This window comes from Peromyscus leucopus, chromosome 9 (assembly GCF_004664715.2).
Source record: "Peromyscus leucopus breed LL Stock chromosome 9, UCI_PerLeu_2.1, whole genome shotgun sequence".
Classification (NCBI taxonomy): Eukaryota; Metazoa; Chordata; class Mammalia; order Rodentia; family Cricetidae; genus Peromyscus; species Peromyscus leucopus.
The window spans coordinates 21138163-21154834 of NC_051070.1; the positions used below are offsets into that span (position 1 = coordinate 21138163).

The following is a 16672-nucleotide window of genomic DNA, read 5'->3' on the forward strand; positions in this document are numbered from 1 at the left end:
GTAAATATCTGTGATCTGCAGGATATCTGACATACTACCCTCAGAAAGGGGTCACGATACACAGTTTAAGAACTGCTGCTATAAAGTATTAGTTACAATAAAATTTTATATGTCTTGGAAAATATAAGTGAAGAGAGATGGTATATGACGTAAAGAGCTATCATATGGCATAGGAGACATTTGCCTACCTAGAGTGAAAAGCTTAATTTTTTGAAATGAGTTTATTGCTATAATTGAAGATTTTCATGACTTAAAACTTAGATACCCAATTTTTTATATACTTTGTCAAAATGGCAAATATACATTATAAGGAATATTGAAGAGAAAAGAGAATTTATATCAAGGAAAGCTAGTAAACATATTCTGAATTCTTTCAGTAGCAAGAAGGTATCTGAACATTTGCATGCACATATACAGATCACTTCTTATCCAGGCTAGTTGTTGCTCACCTAAAGAAAGTACATTGATATTAAAAAAAATTTAGGAGCACTAAAGATTTGGAGTGGAATTAAGAGAAACATTGCTTCATTGTGATTCTCTTGTAGCATCACCAAATTGGTAGTTAGTGAATATTTCTTGAGTTTTATGGACATTTTTTTGAAATGCTTAAAATCTGCCAGTGCAGGTTTGACATACATGAGATTTCCTTGTTTTACTCTGTGAATGGGTTTGTGTTTATGTGTAAAGATAGACTGTTTTTCAATATTAATATTATTAAGTCATTATTTAATATAACATGAATGAATATGCTGTTATTAGATTATTATAATCTGCTATATTTCATTCTCTAGTTATTAATTTTTTAATGAGGATGAGATTGAGACAGTTAAAGTAATACTGTAATATTTCATATATGTACAATTTTGATTTTCTTGTATTTTTTCTGCATTAAAATTAGCAGCCCTTAGATCTGTGCTTTTCTAGAAGAGTGATTTTTTTCATGAACATTTGATATGTTTGATAATATATTTTCATTGTAATAATTACTAATTTATGTAAAGTCTTCTGTTACTTGAGAAACTGTCATCTTAGAATTGCACTTTGCTGCTGGTTAATTTAGTTAGGTTATTAGTATGCTAATTCTGAAAAAGATCTGTCTTGAAAATAGAATTTAAGAATGAAGTAATTTAAATTATTGTGTATGTGCCTCTTTGTAGTGACATATTAATCTTTGAAGGTATAAAAACTTAATTTATCCTTTGTAATAATGAGTAATTGAGACTTTAGATAAATTACTATTTTGGTAAACATTCATATCATTAGCTAAAATATTTTTAAATCTTCAGAAGAAAGCTCTTCAATTCTTTCATTTTTAATGTCCTGATTTCTATTTGGTAAATGTCTTAACACTTGATAAATAATTTAAATTTACATTAAACTTTTATAGTCTAAGAATTTTCTACAACTATAGCAACTAAAGCAAAATTTATAAATTAGAATTTATATATAGTTATAATAAGCAAATTTTATTTCATTGGCAATCTGTTGCCATAGCAAGTGGCTACATCATTTTAAATATCACTGTGCAAGTTACTGACTCTGCAAACGCTAAAGTTTGCACAATGAAATTAAGGAGAGTATAAGCTTAAAGAATCACTACATTCAGTATTTAATGCTGAATCGATTTGCATTTTTAACACTTGATTTTCTTGATGCTTTTAGTACTAAAATAATGTATGATGAGTGTGAAAATACTTTTAAAATCCTGATATTGTGTTATGTCAAACTATCTGCATCACTGTTTTCTGGGAGGGAGAACGGCCAGGGAACAAGTACTCCAAAAGTTCTTGTATGCAGTGATTGACCACTATGGATGTCATTTCCTTCAGAGTAACATTTAGAACACTTTGTGACGTTTTTGTTTTACATCAACAGAAAGGACATATTGGCCATGCATTCTAAAATTAAGGGGATGATGACTGTGGTTTCAGTTTCATTTTAAATTTATTTGTAGGCATATTACTAGAAACTCATTTTTACATATTTTATATAATTAGTATTTATACGTGTTTATGTGTGTGTGTGTATGTTACTGTATCCACCCACACATACTTTAAGAAAAAAAGAGGTACAAAGTAGCAAATGTCTTCTCATTGTCTAAAATGACATAAGTGATCAGGAATTTTAATTTTTTCTTTCATGTTAAAGTCTTCAGTGATATATACTTCAGTTAACATTTGAATGTCCTCCTCTTTTGGTCCAAACAGAATAACCTGTTACCAGTCTTTACATAAACAATACATTTGTAGGATTGCTGCACGTTGAATATGTTTGAGTTTTAGGTAAAATTAAGAGAGGGCTGATAGTATGTTGTGTCTGTGTAAAACGTGTATCATGTAATTGTCATTAGAGTGTTTGTGAAAATACTTTTAGTAGGACTGTGTTGTCATGAATTAATTGTTCTTTAACAGAATATATTTGGAATTCAGCAGAGATCCTGAGTGTTTATGACTTCCTAAACTTTGAGATAAACCAGTTACTTGTCTTTTGATAAAAGATTCAGCTTGTGTTTATGCTTTTCTTAAAATATTTGCTAGTAGATTTTGGAAAATTTTCCAAAGATCTGTCTGTCTGTCTGTCTGTCTGTCTTTCTCTTTTTTTTTTTCTCTCTTCCATTTATAGGAGGGAGGAAACATTAATGACTTTGTTTTGATTTGGGTTATTTTTTTAATTTTCATACTAAAAGTGATAGTTTACATACATGCCATTATTTCTAAGAGGTGCGTTTTCTATGTAGTCTCTATTGTTGACATCTTTATAAAACAACGGATTGTACTCTGTCATAAAAAAAAAATAAAAATCTGGCATGTACTAGAACAAATAATGTTCTCATTTAAAGATTCAAGGTTTCCTTCTTACACTAACTCTTAAGCCTTCCAGCAAAGTCTGGCTCTTGATGTTAGTAAATGGCATGACACACTATATCTACGGAGAGCTTTTGACAAAACCTTGTTTTTCAGAATTTTGGTGTGTGGTTTACTCAGGTGGCTTCAGTTTCATTTTGGCAAAATACGATTTCATATTGGTGCTGGATTTCAGAAAATGTAACTGTGCACGCATCTTCTGCAGATGATACTCTGATCCCTTTCCTTGTTGATATTTTTCTTTCTTAAACTTTGTCGCTCAGAATATCTTTAATGCTAGCCAAGGAGTCAGGGATTTGGACGTATTTTCCTGGACTTCCAAAGCTTTTTTCCCCCAGGTGAGTTAACTGTAAGGAACAATCATACATTGTCCAGGTATTTCAGCATGTACAACAGGTTTTACATTGTGTCTTTGAGGCTTTGCTTAGGATCAATAAACTGGAATTTACCAGGGGAAAAGTCTGCAGAGTCCTGCAGTTGAGTTTTCCCTCATTTGCTCAGACTTGTGTTACCACTTTAAATGAAGTGAAACTCTTCATGGCTTCCTGGTTGCAGTGGTTTTCTGATGAGCTTCTCCAGCAGTTTGCTCCAAATTACTTTGCTCAGAACGAACTTACGTAGCTGGTGGTGTTGTGACCTTCTAACTCTTCCTTTTACCCCCAGCCTACACTTTTGAATTGTCCTTTTGAATATTTATTTTAGATAAGAAGTTGGGAATTGAATGAGAAATAAATATAAATATGTATGTATGTGATTAAAATTTACCAATTTTATATTCTGGTATACAGTCTCACATTTCTGTACTGAAAAAAATGTATATTTTAAGATTGCTTTAGAATGACAAACACAGTTGTGATTTTTATGCCCAGCAGTTATTTTCAAGTTTAATACAAAAGAAGTACTTTTATCTTTAAAAAAAAAAAACTTTTTTCTACTTATTTTATATAGCTCCATTAATAGTTAGATAAAGTACTGACCATCTTAATATGTCTCTCATATTACATTTGATAAATAGGTTATGATTATCTTTAGCTTTGCTCTGACTTACTCCCCATTGTTACCCTTGAAGATGCAGTTACTGTGAAATCTAGTAAAGGATGCAAGATCAGTAAATAATACTGAAATTTTTTTCAGCCCAGTTTGTACATTTTTGCTGTTATTTTTAATATCAACATGCAGATTTCAAAGGCACTTGTAAATAGGACTAAAAGTTGCCTCCTCTAATTATGACATAATGTATTTGCTGAAGTTTACCATTGACAAGTAGGAATTTTTAAATGTTTACTCAAGACTCTTGTGATTATACTAGCACTATTCAAAGTTTATATCCTATTATACTTTTTAATTTATTTTTAATGTTCTATTTATATTTATAAAAGTGTATATACAAATTTTTACCAATATATATTCATGGTAATAATGAATGTCCAATTTAAGTTTAATTTACTTACATTTCTAGTGTTCTTTTCAAGTCACTAAAGATCTTATTTCCAATAAGTTGCCAATATGTAAAGGCTATGATATAGGCAGTATTAATTACAATAAATGTAAATAAATTATTTTCATAGTATATATTTGTTTAAGTAAAAATTTATGGTCTTTCATTACCACCAGATGATTTACAAAGTATCTTGTGAGGAACCTAGATTATAGGTACAAACCTGTAATCCTATCACTTAGGAGGCTGCTTAATTAAGTAAAGGGGATTGTTGACTACTGGACAGTCAGGACTACATAGCAAGACTTAATCTCAAAACAGCAATCAAAAAGCTAGTAATTATTTTTCATTGCATTACCAAACTACATAAAAATTCTTGAATCTGCATATATTTTAGCCCCAGTACTTATTTTAATACCCTGTTGTCTATTTGAATACATATTCATCTGCTAATACAAAGATACTTTTAGGAATAGAAATGTGCTATAAAAGTTTATCGTGTGTAGTGCTAGTGTTGTCATTATTTATATAACTTTATTCTTATTTTATCCTAATTTTATATGTATTGTAGTATGGTTATTTTTTACTCAATACAAATCATAGATTTCCTACTACTATATTTACAGGTAGTTTTTTTTTTTTTTTTTTTTTTTTTGGTTTTGGGTTGTTTTTTTTTTTAAAGAAGTCGTCATAAGTGGTCAGAAGTTGTCAGCTGGAGTTGTAGCTCACTACTTGCCTAACTTGTGCAAGGGCCTGATTTTAATCATCAATACTACAAAGAAAGCAATGAGGACAATGGAAGAACCCCTAATGTGAAACAAAGCAAATACATATACATTGGTCTATCTCCCTGTTGTATTCCATTGGAAGTAATTCATCATAGCATTGACATTCAACAGGAAATATAGAGCAGGGTCTTTGCATTTAGAAATAGTGCTTTTTAATATATATAAACAAACACACACGTATATTAATATATATAAATAGAGTTTATTTTCTTTAAAAATACACCTTTAGTGCATTTTAGTGGTGGTCTAGCAAATTCAGAAATATATTTCATTTGTACTGTGGTTTGCTAAAATGTTATAAGCATCGTTTCATGTACTATAGTATTGTATTTTTCAAATTTGGGGGTACAAAAGACAAATCATTTAATTTCCTGTTCCTGCTAGGTTTTTTCTCATAAAATTTATTTTAAATATCAATGTTAAAAATTAAAAGGTTTCGCCGGGCGGTGGTGGCGCACGCCTTTAATCCCAGAACTCGGGAGGCAGAGCCAGGCGGATCTCTGTGAGTTCGAGGCCAACCTGGGCTACCAAGTGAGTTCCAGGAAAGGCGCAAAGCTACACAGAGAAACCCTGTCTCGAAAAACCAAAAAAAAAAAAAAAAAAATTAAAAGGTTTCTTAGTAGTGGTATTAGCTAATATTTTAATTATATATTCTTAGTTGGAAATGTTGTAGACTTTCTTCAAATCTCTTCATAGGATTATGAAAGTAGTAATAGACTATATTTTGTTCATTTTTCTTTTCCTATTAAAATTTTCAGGAACCTAAAACTAATCCTGATGACTTTTTCAAAGACGTAAACTCCTGCTGCCCACAGGAAGCAACAATGCAAGAACAAGATAATCCGTTCTTAAGAGGCGGGCCAGGCGTGTACAAGGTAGTGAAGACAGGCCCTTCAGGTCACAACATCAGAAGCTGCCCCAACCTTAGAGGTATCCCAATTGGAATGTTAGTTCTGGGAAACAAAGTCAAAGCAGTGGGAGAGGTATGGATTCTTGTGGCTTCATGACTTTTATGATACTCAGTTTAATGTAATATAATCAAGTATCACTTTCTTCCAGATTGTCATTTCCATCTCAGGTTCTTAAATGCTCATGTTGCTGACTTTTACTTGTGTTGGAAATACTAACATGATTTTCTGTGCTTTTTTAAAAAAAAAAATCCTCATAATTATCTCATAAAAAACAGTATTTGTATTGCTTATATTAACAAATAAGTTGTATTGTACATATAACTGCTCCGTATTTGAATATGTCTTTTTATTATTATAAATGTACTGTTATGGGTTGTCAGCACTTAAAAGATTTTCTATGAATTGAAATGGAGATGTGACCTTCCAAAAATTTTCATTTCTTTGTTCCCATTAACAGGTCTCACTGAAGTCCTGAGCAAATAAAATTATTCTTTAGACCACTGTGGCATTTGCCTCCACAGATAAGCTTGAAGATGTAGTGTGTCATGCTATTTCTTAGGGTCAGGGTCATTTTCAAATTACACTGTAGGCACCAATAATCTAGTAATAATGAGTATGCTTTGTCAGGAGATTTTAGGTCTAAAAGATGAGCTTTATGTTTTGGGCATACTTGAAATCATTCAGAGATGATCTTTGCGCTTTGAAGACAATATTATAATTAAATGCTTAAATAAATAATATTTTACAGAAGTTTTTAATTCTGTCTTACCTCAGGCTGTGGTCTTAATTTCAGAAACTAATTTCGTAGTAGAAATGTGTTGGAATCATTATGTTGTTCAGAATCACTTAAGCTTTTTATTGGTTTTCAGCCTGGATGCCCTGAAAGAATCAAGCCAATCAATCATGCTTTCTGTTATGTACCAGGTAACCAATTCTGAAGGTACATGGGTGCAGCTGGATAAGAACAGCATGGTAGAATTCTGTGAGAGTGATGAAGGAGAGGCATGGTCCTTAGCTAGAGACAGAGGCGGAAACCAATACCTACGGCATGAAGATGGCAAGTTGGCTTAAATTTGTGATTTATTTTGATTAAATTTTAACATACATATGTTTTATGTTTATTGCATTACCTTTTCCTTGAGGTTTTTGAATGTTTATTTTTTAAGTAAAAGAAAGTCTAAAGGTTTAAACAGCTTGCAAAATTGACTTGTAAAATATATAAGTACTAAATGATTGTTCATGAAGGAGAAAATAACAAGAACGCTGAGAACATAGTTATCTTTGTTAATAATAGGAAAAACTTTCTTTTGTTCTACTAACATACATTTGTATGCCTCATTCTTCAGTGCAAGTCTGGGCCTGAATTTTTACTCCTACCATGAGCTGGAAGTCAGTTTTCATACCAATTGCAGTATTGTGTGGGGAAACTTCATTTAGCTGAACTTTCTCTCAAGAAAGCAATGTTGAATACATGCATAGCATCTTTGTTGTTGTTAAAATTAGCTTTCAGCTTTAATTCTCAACATTGATCTCACTAAGATTGCCCTTTTTGTCCCCCTGTGTATTCTGATGGTGACAGAACTTTATCTTTTAATGTCTCACCGAGATGCTGTGTCTCTTGTAGACAAAGGCTGCTATACTTACATTCCTAGTGTGTCATTACAAAATTCCATAAATGCAAGCTAATTTGTAAACACCACAGTTAGCATATCAAAGTAAGTAGACTTGTTGAAGACATGGATGGATGGATGGATGGATGGATGGATGGATGGATGGATGGATAGATGAGAGATATAGATATCTTTATTCCTAGTTTAGTGTTCAATTTATTTTTAAAATGCCATTGTGTAAATTGTTTGCGATAAGAGTTACTTACCCAGAAATATACTCAATAATATACCATGCCATAATAAGAGTCCACTTAAGAGCATAGGTCCAGTTTTTAAATAATTATTTTTTATTATTTATTATTAAATAATAAATTTCCCCCTTTATATAACAAAAAATAAAGTAAGCCCTGAAATGTTAAGCTAATCTGATTGAGAACTAGACTTAGCTCAGCTCTACCTGTAGGGTCAGACTAAATTAAACCATAGTACTCTTTATTAGCATTTTCTCTGACATGTGACTAGGGAATACCGCATACAAAATTAACTTGATAGCTGTGACTTCTATTGTAGAACAAGTTCTTCTGGATCAGAATTCTCAAACGCCTCCTCCAAGCCCTTTCTCAGTACAAGCCTTTAATAAAGGGGCCACTTGCAGTGCCCAAGGATTTGATTATGGCCTCGGGAATAATAAAGGTAGGCATCTGAGTATGAGTCTTTTCTTTAGGACTTCAGTAAGTTTTTGTTACTTTTTATTCATTTTTTTCTTCCCACATATCCTCATTAAATTAAAATGTATGCTACAAAACTAACACTCAAAATGTTTAAAAGGTGTTCCTTTTCACAATATTGTTTTATGTCAGTTTCAGCTTATGTTTACTGGACTTTTTTTCATATTGTGTTTGCTTTAAAGGCACTCGTTCTGAACTTGTATCTGAAAGTCTGAATCCCTAATGATATGACCTGTTCCTAGGAGAGTAATGTAAATGAGCAACAAAGAATTTTCTTAATCAGTCTATTAAAATTTTCTCTTAGTAACACTATATGTGGGCTTTATGAGTTATCTGTGGTTTTAAATCTCTAACCTGGTTATGTTAGTTGAATTGCAGTTATATGAGATAATGTATTTGAACATGGTTATGCATAATGAGCTAGAAAGCAGTAAAAGAGGAAAAGCTAAAGCATTTGAATATAAAATGTGTACAGCTGTTTTATATGCATTAATGAACAGATCAACATCATAGAGAATCTAAGCAATTCTTCTGGGATAATTTCCTCCTGAAATTTATCCAAAATTGCCTTTTTTGGTAAATTCAGATATGTTCTTTCTACTGCACCTAATCCTCGAAAATACACAATATTGTGAGAAGGTAGCAAACCACTGGTGATGTGTAGGAGGGTGGATGTCGTCGGCATGGAAGTAGTCTGCCTTTTAAAGATTATTAAGTCAGTTGTAGTGCCTTAGTCAGTACCTTCAGCATAGACAGCGGCAGGAGGCTAGCCTAGGCTAGATCATTGATTTGAGGTCCGGCTAGGTTACATACATATCAAGACCCTCTCAAAAAAAAAAAAAAAAACTATTTTTAAAAAAAAAATGTATTTATTCATAGGGGTTTGTTTCTAGGAACACATATAATGTGAATTTACCTGACTTGCAGTTATTGAAAAATTAATAACAAAAAAATGCAAAATTGTTTTGATATAGGAGAATTAGTTTAAAATAAAGCCACTTTTATTATTAACATCATTAATGTCCACACACTTTCCTTTACTCTCTTCATTTAGTTACTCTCACAGAAAGATTTTACCTGCTTGCATACTTCCAATCACTCTGATTTCTGTTAACTTAAGCTTGTTTTTCTTATTACAGAGAAGAGTAGTTTGTTCTTGTTTCTTTTCTCGATTATCATCAACTCTTCAATTCAAACTTAAGTGTTTACTTACTGCCACTGATCCTGTGGAATAAAGTGTCCTAAAGCCATGTTTTATTAAATGTATGCTTTTACCCTGAAAGTATCGCTGTCACTCTAAGTCAGTCTTTAAAATGGAATTCACTAAAGTATCAGAAAAATAAAATTCATTTTTAAGAAATATAGACATTGTTGTAAGCATTTATTCAGTGGAAATCAAAAGTACTTTTAAAGTGCTTTTGTAAATATTGTTTAAAACTGAATGCATTTAGAACTTGTTATATTTATATTGAGAAAAAGCACTAAGAAAGTTAGATTTGATGAAATACATCTAACTACTGTATAGCTTAACAATTGTTCCCATTTTCTCTGGACTTCTATACTTCCCAAGAGCAAGAAATTATTTACAAAACTCTTTTTATTTATAACAACAATTTAAATAATTCTTTATAAACTTATCAAATATTTTCTGGAATCTAACGTCTTTATTTAAAAGAAATCAGTACTTATGTAACTTAAATACGTAATTCCATATGAATCTGTGCCATCTGGCAGCTCAGTTGAGATTTTTCACTTATATTTAGTTAAATACAGCTGGAAACGCACTGTCAGTTTCTGCATTGACCTGTCTGAATATGAGGCTTCCCCCTTCAGCATCATGTAAAGTACTTAAAATGCATAGATTTTCACAAATACAGTTTTTCATCTAATTGCATTATTTCTGTCCTTAAGCTATTTTGTTAATACCCTACAAATTTAATTATAAGGAAAATATCAATCAAATTAGGTAATTCATTCATATTTTGTATTATAGGAGTTACAAAATTATCTCTTTAAGCAAAGTAATTCCTGCTCTTACAAAAATACAGTTTCCTTAGCAGTAATCATTTTAAATTAAAGTATTGATTTATAACTATGATGCAGTTGTATTGCTGAGTGGAAAGTGTACTTTGTCCCACTTGAGTATACATTTTAAGTAAATGAAGTTATGTAGTACTTATTTTCTGCATGAAATAGTCTTCAGATTAGGCAGGGTGGCATTAGTTATTATTGAGCACCATGGAATAAATACTTTTTACCATACCTAGGATCTTCATTTCTTTGCTCCTCACCAACACAATGTTGAATGAACTTACATATATCCCTCACAGATCCTTTATTCTGTCATAAATAATGGGAAAAGTTATATATGAATTTTAAGTGGATTTGTTTCTGTGGACTACTATATAAGACTGATGGAATATGTTCATTGATAACCTCAAAACTAGCCAGCATGTAGAATCAGATCCCTGATTTGAGGACAGTGATCACCACCTTCCCCTTTTCTGAACTGGCATAGCTTTCTTTACTGTTCAATTTGCCTGACTGTCATAAAGCACCATTGACTTTGCCATTTGGGATGTTAATAAGTAACAAGTTGTAGTGTTGACTGTTTTGCCCACTGCAGGTGATCAACTGAGTGCCATATTGAATTCCATTCAGTCACGGCCCAATCTCCCAGCTCCTTCCATCTTTGATCAAGCTGCAAAAGCTCCCTCTTCCCTAGTCCACAGCCCATTTGTGTTCGGACAGCCCCTCTCCTTGCAGCAGCCTCAGCTTCAGAGTAAGTCGTCGGCCGCACTGGCCTCGTCAAGCATTTCTGAAGCTTTTTTCTGAGTTATTGATCAGTCTGTTAGTTATGAACTCTCCTGACTGGTTTCATTTAATTAGATGTTATCCCTCCCATATTTTTGAAATATTAAACTATCCAGAGCTAAGATGTTCTGCAGCTAAGACATTTATTTTCAATTAAATATTTTTAAGTTACAGAGTTATTAAATCTGACCATTGTTCTTTCTATTCTAATTCTAGCAAATTCATACTCTAAAACATGTTAAGACATTTTTTATTTCATGTTTTATTTTTTTAATGTGCATGGCTTTGGTAAGCATTAGTTGTAGTGATGACTTTCATTGAATTTTTGTTATTTGGTACATGCCCAGAAAGAATAAACCTGTTTCACTGTGGCAGTTGGGTAGAAAAAGGAGGTGCATGTCAGTTTCTTCTCCATGAACTTGATGTCCATGAACTGTGTAGCAAGTTGGATTTCCAAGTTTCCTTTGTCATTTGCTCACATCTTTTGTATTTTGTTCCTCATCCATGAGATTGATCAGTTGATTCCAGTCTCACTGTCGAGAATTACGCTAGCCCTTTACCTGTAATAATAGCCTACATTGGTTTAGAAGATCAGTTCATGAAAATTACACTGAACTGACTTTTCATTTCTCTGAAAAGCTTCCTGAGCCTTCTCACATAAATAAACTGCTCTGTGACAACAGTAGGTTCTTTTGGCATTCCAGTTCTCTGGCTGTCCAAATAAACACACTGAGATAGTTTATGGAAGCCTCACATCCTAACCCCTTGGTTTTCTTGTTTGACTTGTTTGCCTGGAGTTCAACTCTGAATATTTCCTGTGCCTCAATTTATGGACCCATTATATGGTTTTAAAAGCATGACCTCTTGGCTTACAGTCCATTTACATTTAAGCCTAAACTACTATTTTACAACGAGACTTTGGTAACTGGTGTTAGAGTTACTTAAGAGAATACTGGAGATTCTAGGTAACAAGTTATATTGTTATAGTATTATTAACATGAGTTAAAGAATATGGAAGAATATAAACCATGAGGTTTATATTATGTGTAACAGGCATGTTTAATACAGGTAGTTTGTACATGTAGTTGCTGTCACTCTCTACCTTATTGACATGTCTACTCCCATGTATCTCTTAAGACTCTCAAGGAAACACACTAGTGTAGATTCCCTTTTTCCATCTATGAGAAGCAGTATTTCAGAAGAATGAAGAAAAAGGGAAAACCTAGTCTTGGCTTGTTAATTTTATGAAGCAACAGATGTTTGAGAGTTAGATGTGCTCCAATAGCAGGATATTCTAAAAGGGGAAAGGGAGACAAACAAGAGTCAGACCAAAAATTCTTATTAAACAAATTCAAATTCATTCAAATTTGATTTTAATAAGATGAATTTGCCTAATAATGATGCCATTTGTTGGACAAGGATTGGGTTTATCCTGATGATAGAGCACTTGCCTTTTATATGTTAGGACTCCGAGCCTCCCCAATGACATAGAAAGATCTCAATAAATTTGAATCGTCTAGCTGTATCATAGTTCCAAATGTTTTTATGTCAGTATATGTTCACTACATTGTGTATGTTAGTAGTACCACCAGTTACCACCAGTTCCTTTCCCTCCACCTTACAATGTATCCATGGCCTAGGTAGATCTTAGGACCTATTCTGAATCATGACTTTGCTTTACCCCAACAGTGGGAAGTTCTTAGATCATTTTCAAATCCTCAGAGTCTCAACAGAGTATCCCTGAACTCTTGACTTCCAAATTACAGAAAACATAAGTCTCTTTACCATAACATTAAGGAAATATGGTTCTGAAATATAGTCTTAATATTTTGAAAACAGGGCTGGAGAGATGACTCAGTAGTTAAGGGCACTGGCTGCCCTTCCAGAGGTCCTGAGTTCAATTCCCAGCATCCACATGGTGGCTCCCAACCATCTATAATGGGTTCTGATGCCCTCTTCTCTCTGATACCCTCCTCCATCATGCAGATATGCAAGCAAATAGAACACTCATATACATAAAATACATAAATAAATCTTAAAAAATATTTTGAAAACAATTTATTCCTATTTTTTCTTATGTTAGGAAAGTCAGAGTAACGGGTATTCATAAGACAAGGACTTTATTGGCATTCATCCCACCAGTATTTTATCTTGTTATACACTTCTTTGTTCTCACTACCAAATGAGGATTGTCTTATGGTTTTATGAAAGTAAAACGTTATGTGTCACTGCTCATGTTCACTAATGTTGCCTGTACTGACAGCAGCACTATGTAGTAAACATCATATTTCAGCATGTTAATACATTCTTATCTCAAATCATACCTTCTCCATTTCACAAGTAAAACAAGTAGAGAGTTTATAAAGGATTTTCCCTAGTAGATTGCACAATACAGTGGTGGTGCCAGCCTTGAGCATCAGTGTCTACTGATGACCAATGCCATGCTTTCTCTTCAGCCTTGTCTTCATAAGTAGTACACAGTCTATTCTTTAATGAACATTGTTTTGAAGTTCTGTTTACAGATAGTTCCAACATTAGAGTATTAGCTTTGGTCAGATTGATTCCTTCTTATAATTTTACTTTTTAAGTATTGCATTAGTATAAAAGGAAAAACAGATTTCCTAACTATTGTAACTCAGGTCTTTGGTTAGCTATACAAAATCAATACACAAATAAACCACCCACACAGCTTCCAGGACAAGATTCTTCTTCTGGTTTGGTTTGGTTTTTGTTTTTCCTTTTAAATTTAGTTTTGATTTGTGGAGGAGATTGCAAGGGTAGCAGGCAGATGCGAGGAGAAGGGGAGATAAGTGGGATCGAAATGCATGACGTGAATCAATAAAAGCTTTTTAAAAAGGTATTTTAAATAGAATGCTATTACTCTTCTAAAATTATTGTTCTACAAGGGAAACAAAAGGATTTCCCTTTGTGTGTTTATACCCGTGTAGGAATGTGAGAAAAATGGGTGAGTTTAGGGTTTTTCTTTTTTTTTTTAACTTTTATTCTTCTCTCATACATTACAACTTGACCACAGTTTCTTTACTGTCCTACAGTCAGACTTCAAAATGATGGGAAAATAATCAGTGCTTTAGGAATGTGATTGCAGTAGGATAAACTGAAAAAGGACAACTGTGAATAAGAATATTCCATTCCTAAAATAATAATTGCTTTTTTTATTTTTTTGAGGCAGGGTCTCACTGTGTAGTCCTGGTTAGCCTGGGACTCACTTTGTAGACCAGGCTGGCCTTGAAATCAGAGATCTGCCCGCCTCTGCCTCCTGAGTGCTGGGGTGAAAGGTGTGTGCCACTATGCCCAGCAATAATTACCTTAAAAGCTTATTCCATATTTTTATTCTTTTCATTTTTAAGTGTTGTTTTTGCCCCATAACTTCCAAAAGTGTTTTAGACATTCATGGAGAATTTATTGGCTAAGGAATCACACTTCTCTTATAAATAATAATTTACAATCAGTGTGTTTCCTGCTGTCTTGTAATAACATATGCCAAAATTTGCTCCGACTCCCCCTTCTTTCTCTCTTTTCCTCCCCCATCTGCAGAAGAATGCAATAGTTCCTCTACTTTATCAGTATTTAACATTCCTACATGGCTGCAGCAAGATGATTCCTGCCTTTTTCTCTCATTCTCTGTGTGCTATACTTTAAAAGTGTCTTATTCTAAAAGACTTTTGCTTGTGTTTCCCATTTAACTGTTTTGAATGTGCTGGTCACTGACTCCTCAGGATATTACTCCTGGAGGCAGGGCATGGGCATGGTTAATGCTAATCACCTATGATCATAATATATGACTTCTCTGGTGTATGATTTCTATTTTCCCCTTATAACAAGCAGTTTGTTGAAAGAGAAATTTTTATTCTGAGAATTCCTCCAGATCTCTTATATTTCAGAATGTTGCTTAAAGAACAACATGGTTCTTCTTAGAATATTTTGAAGTTATTCTGAGATCTAGGATACATGCCATCAAACACTACTCATAAGTTTTCCATCTATTATAAACAATAAATCCTTTTCCTTTATGTTATATTGGCATTTAATGTATAATCAGTAATGTGCTACGAAAAGTTATTTATAGAAATATTATATTGGGAGGGTTATCAACTTTTTGTATTTTCTTCCATCTTGACACACTCCAATCATGTGGAACAATGTCATACTTTAGTAGAAATTGTATTTCTAGTTTATGCTTACATTGGAATCTGTCCTTTTGTTCTTCTAAAATTCTTTTAGTATACTAATGCTTATGTAAATAAATTTTAATTCTTATCCCATGTCTTAGTCTCCTCTTCTATTCACATAATTCTGTATTTCTCCTGATATATATGCCACAAAGAAAACAGCTGGATATTTTGATATACTGTCATTCCATACGGCTGACATACTAGGATTATATAATAATGATGACTACCAATATTTGTTAAATCATTTGAAACATTGATAAAAGTGAGAGTAATCATTACACTTTATTGTATCTCTTATTTTCCTTTGTTTTCCTTGATGAGGACCAAGCCCATGCTGGGCATGCTGGACAAAAGCTTTTCCACTGAGCTGCATCCCCCGCCTAGTTATATGTACTCTTGAATCTGCATGATGTTCAGTTATTCTCTCTACACGAGTCAGTGTGCTTATTCTTAATGTTTTGAAAATGAATAACTGTAAGGGAGTGGTCGGGGGATTAGACCTTGCCGTTTGCTGCTTGTTGTAGGAGCCTGTGACGTCAACACTGTCCACAGTTCTCTCCACAAAATGGAAACGTGCAGTCACTAGGAGTTAGATTAAGTAAAGAAACTCAGCGACCGTTATTGACACATTTGTTATTACTGTGAAGGCTTTGTAAAATTAGAATATTCCTTCCCTGCATCTTAAAAGTAACTGTGCACACATGAATATAATAAGCTGCCAGGCCAAAACCAAAATTTGAGCGTTATTGTAAAATCATTTTTAAAACATTTTAAAGTTTGTTTAAATTCCTCTTCCAGAATTATGTCTATTAATTTTAATAAGACAGAAAAATTATGCCACCAAAAACCTCAGAATTGAGAGCTAGATAACATGGAAAGCAAAAGCATTATAGGGCCAACAATTTATCTCTTGCTACCTGTAGCATCTGATGGAATATTCCTTGAAAGCCCTATCACTATTATTTCTTCCTCTCTTGGCTTTGCTAATACTAATGTATGTAGTATAATTAGATAACTGACCCTCCTGAACTGCTCATTCAGTATAATAATTTCCATCATATTGTCCTTCCTAATATTTTTTTTTAACTTTTATTCTTCTCTCATACATTACAACTTGACCACAGTTTCTTTACTGTCCTACAGTCAGACTTCAAAATGATGGAAAAATAATAAGTGCTTTAGGAATGTGATTCCAGTAGAATAAACTGATTCAATACTAATATTTAGTATTGCCTAACAGGAACCTAAAAAAATCATTGATAATGTCATAGCTTGATTATAGCACATAATAGGAAATTTAAAATTTGAATGCAAAAATTAATTTAA

The 16672-nt window shown here is 32.8% G+C and overlaps 1 protein-coding gene across 15 annotated transcripts in view; it reads left to right on the forward strand.

Annotated features, from left to right (window-relative positions):
* Nucleotides 1–16672, forward strand: part of Mycbp2 (MYC binding protein 2) — a 249377-nt gene that overhangs the window by 179632 nt on the left and 53073 nt on the right. For 7 of the 15 annotated variants that reach the window (XM_028864803.2, XM_028864805.2, XM_028864804.2 and 4 more), the window contains 5 exons: nt 3128–3202; nt 5849–6073; nt 6926–7058; nt 8182–8304; nt 10942–11121. In XM_028864803.2, coding sequence (XP_028720636.1) covers nt 3128–3202; nt 5849–6073; nt 6926–7058; nt 8182–8304; nt 10942–11121 — 736 coding nt within the window. The remainder of the gene's footprint in view (nt 1–3127; nt 3203–5848; nt 6074–6925; nt 7059–8181; nt 8305–10941; nt 11122–16672) is intronic. The other 8 variants (XM_028864806.2, XM_028864811.2, XM_028864812.2 and 5 more) reach the window with 6 other exon arrangements.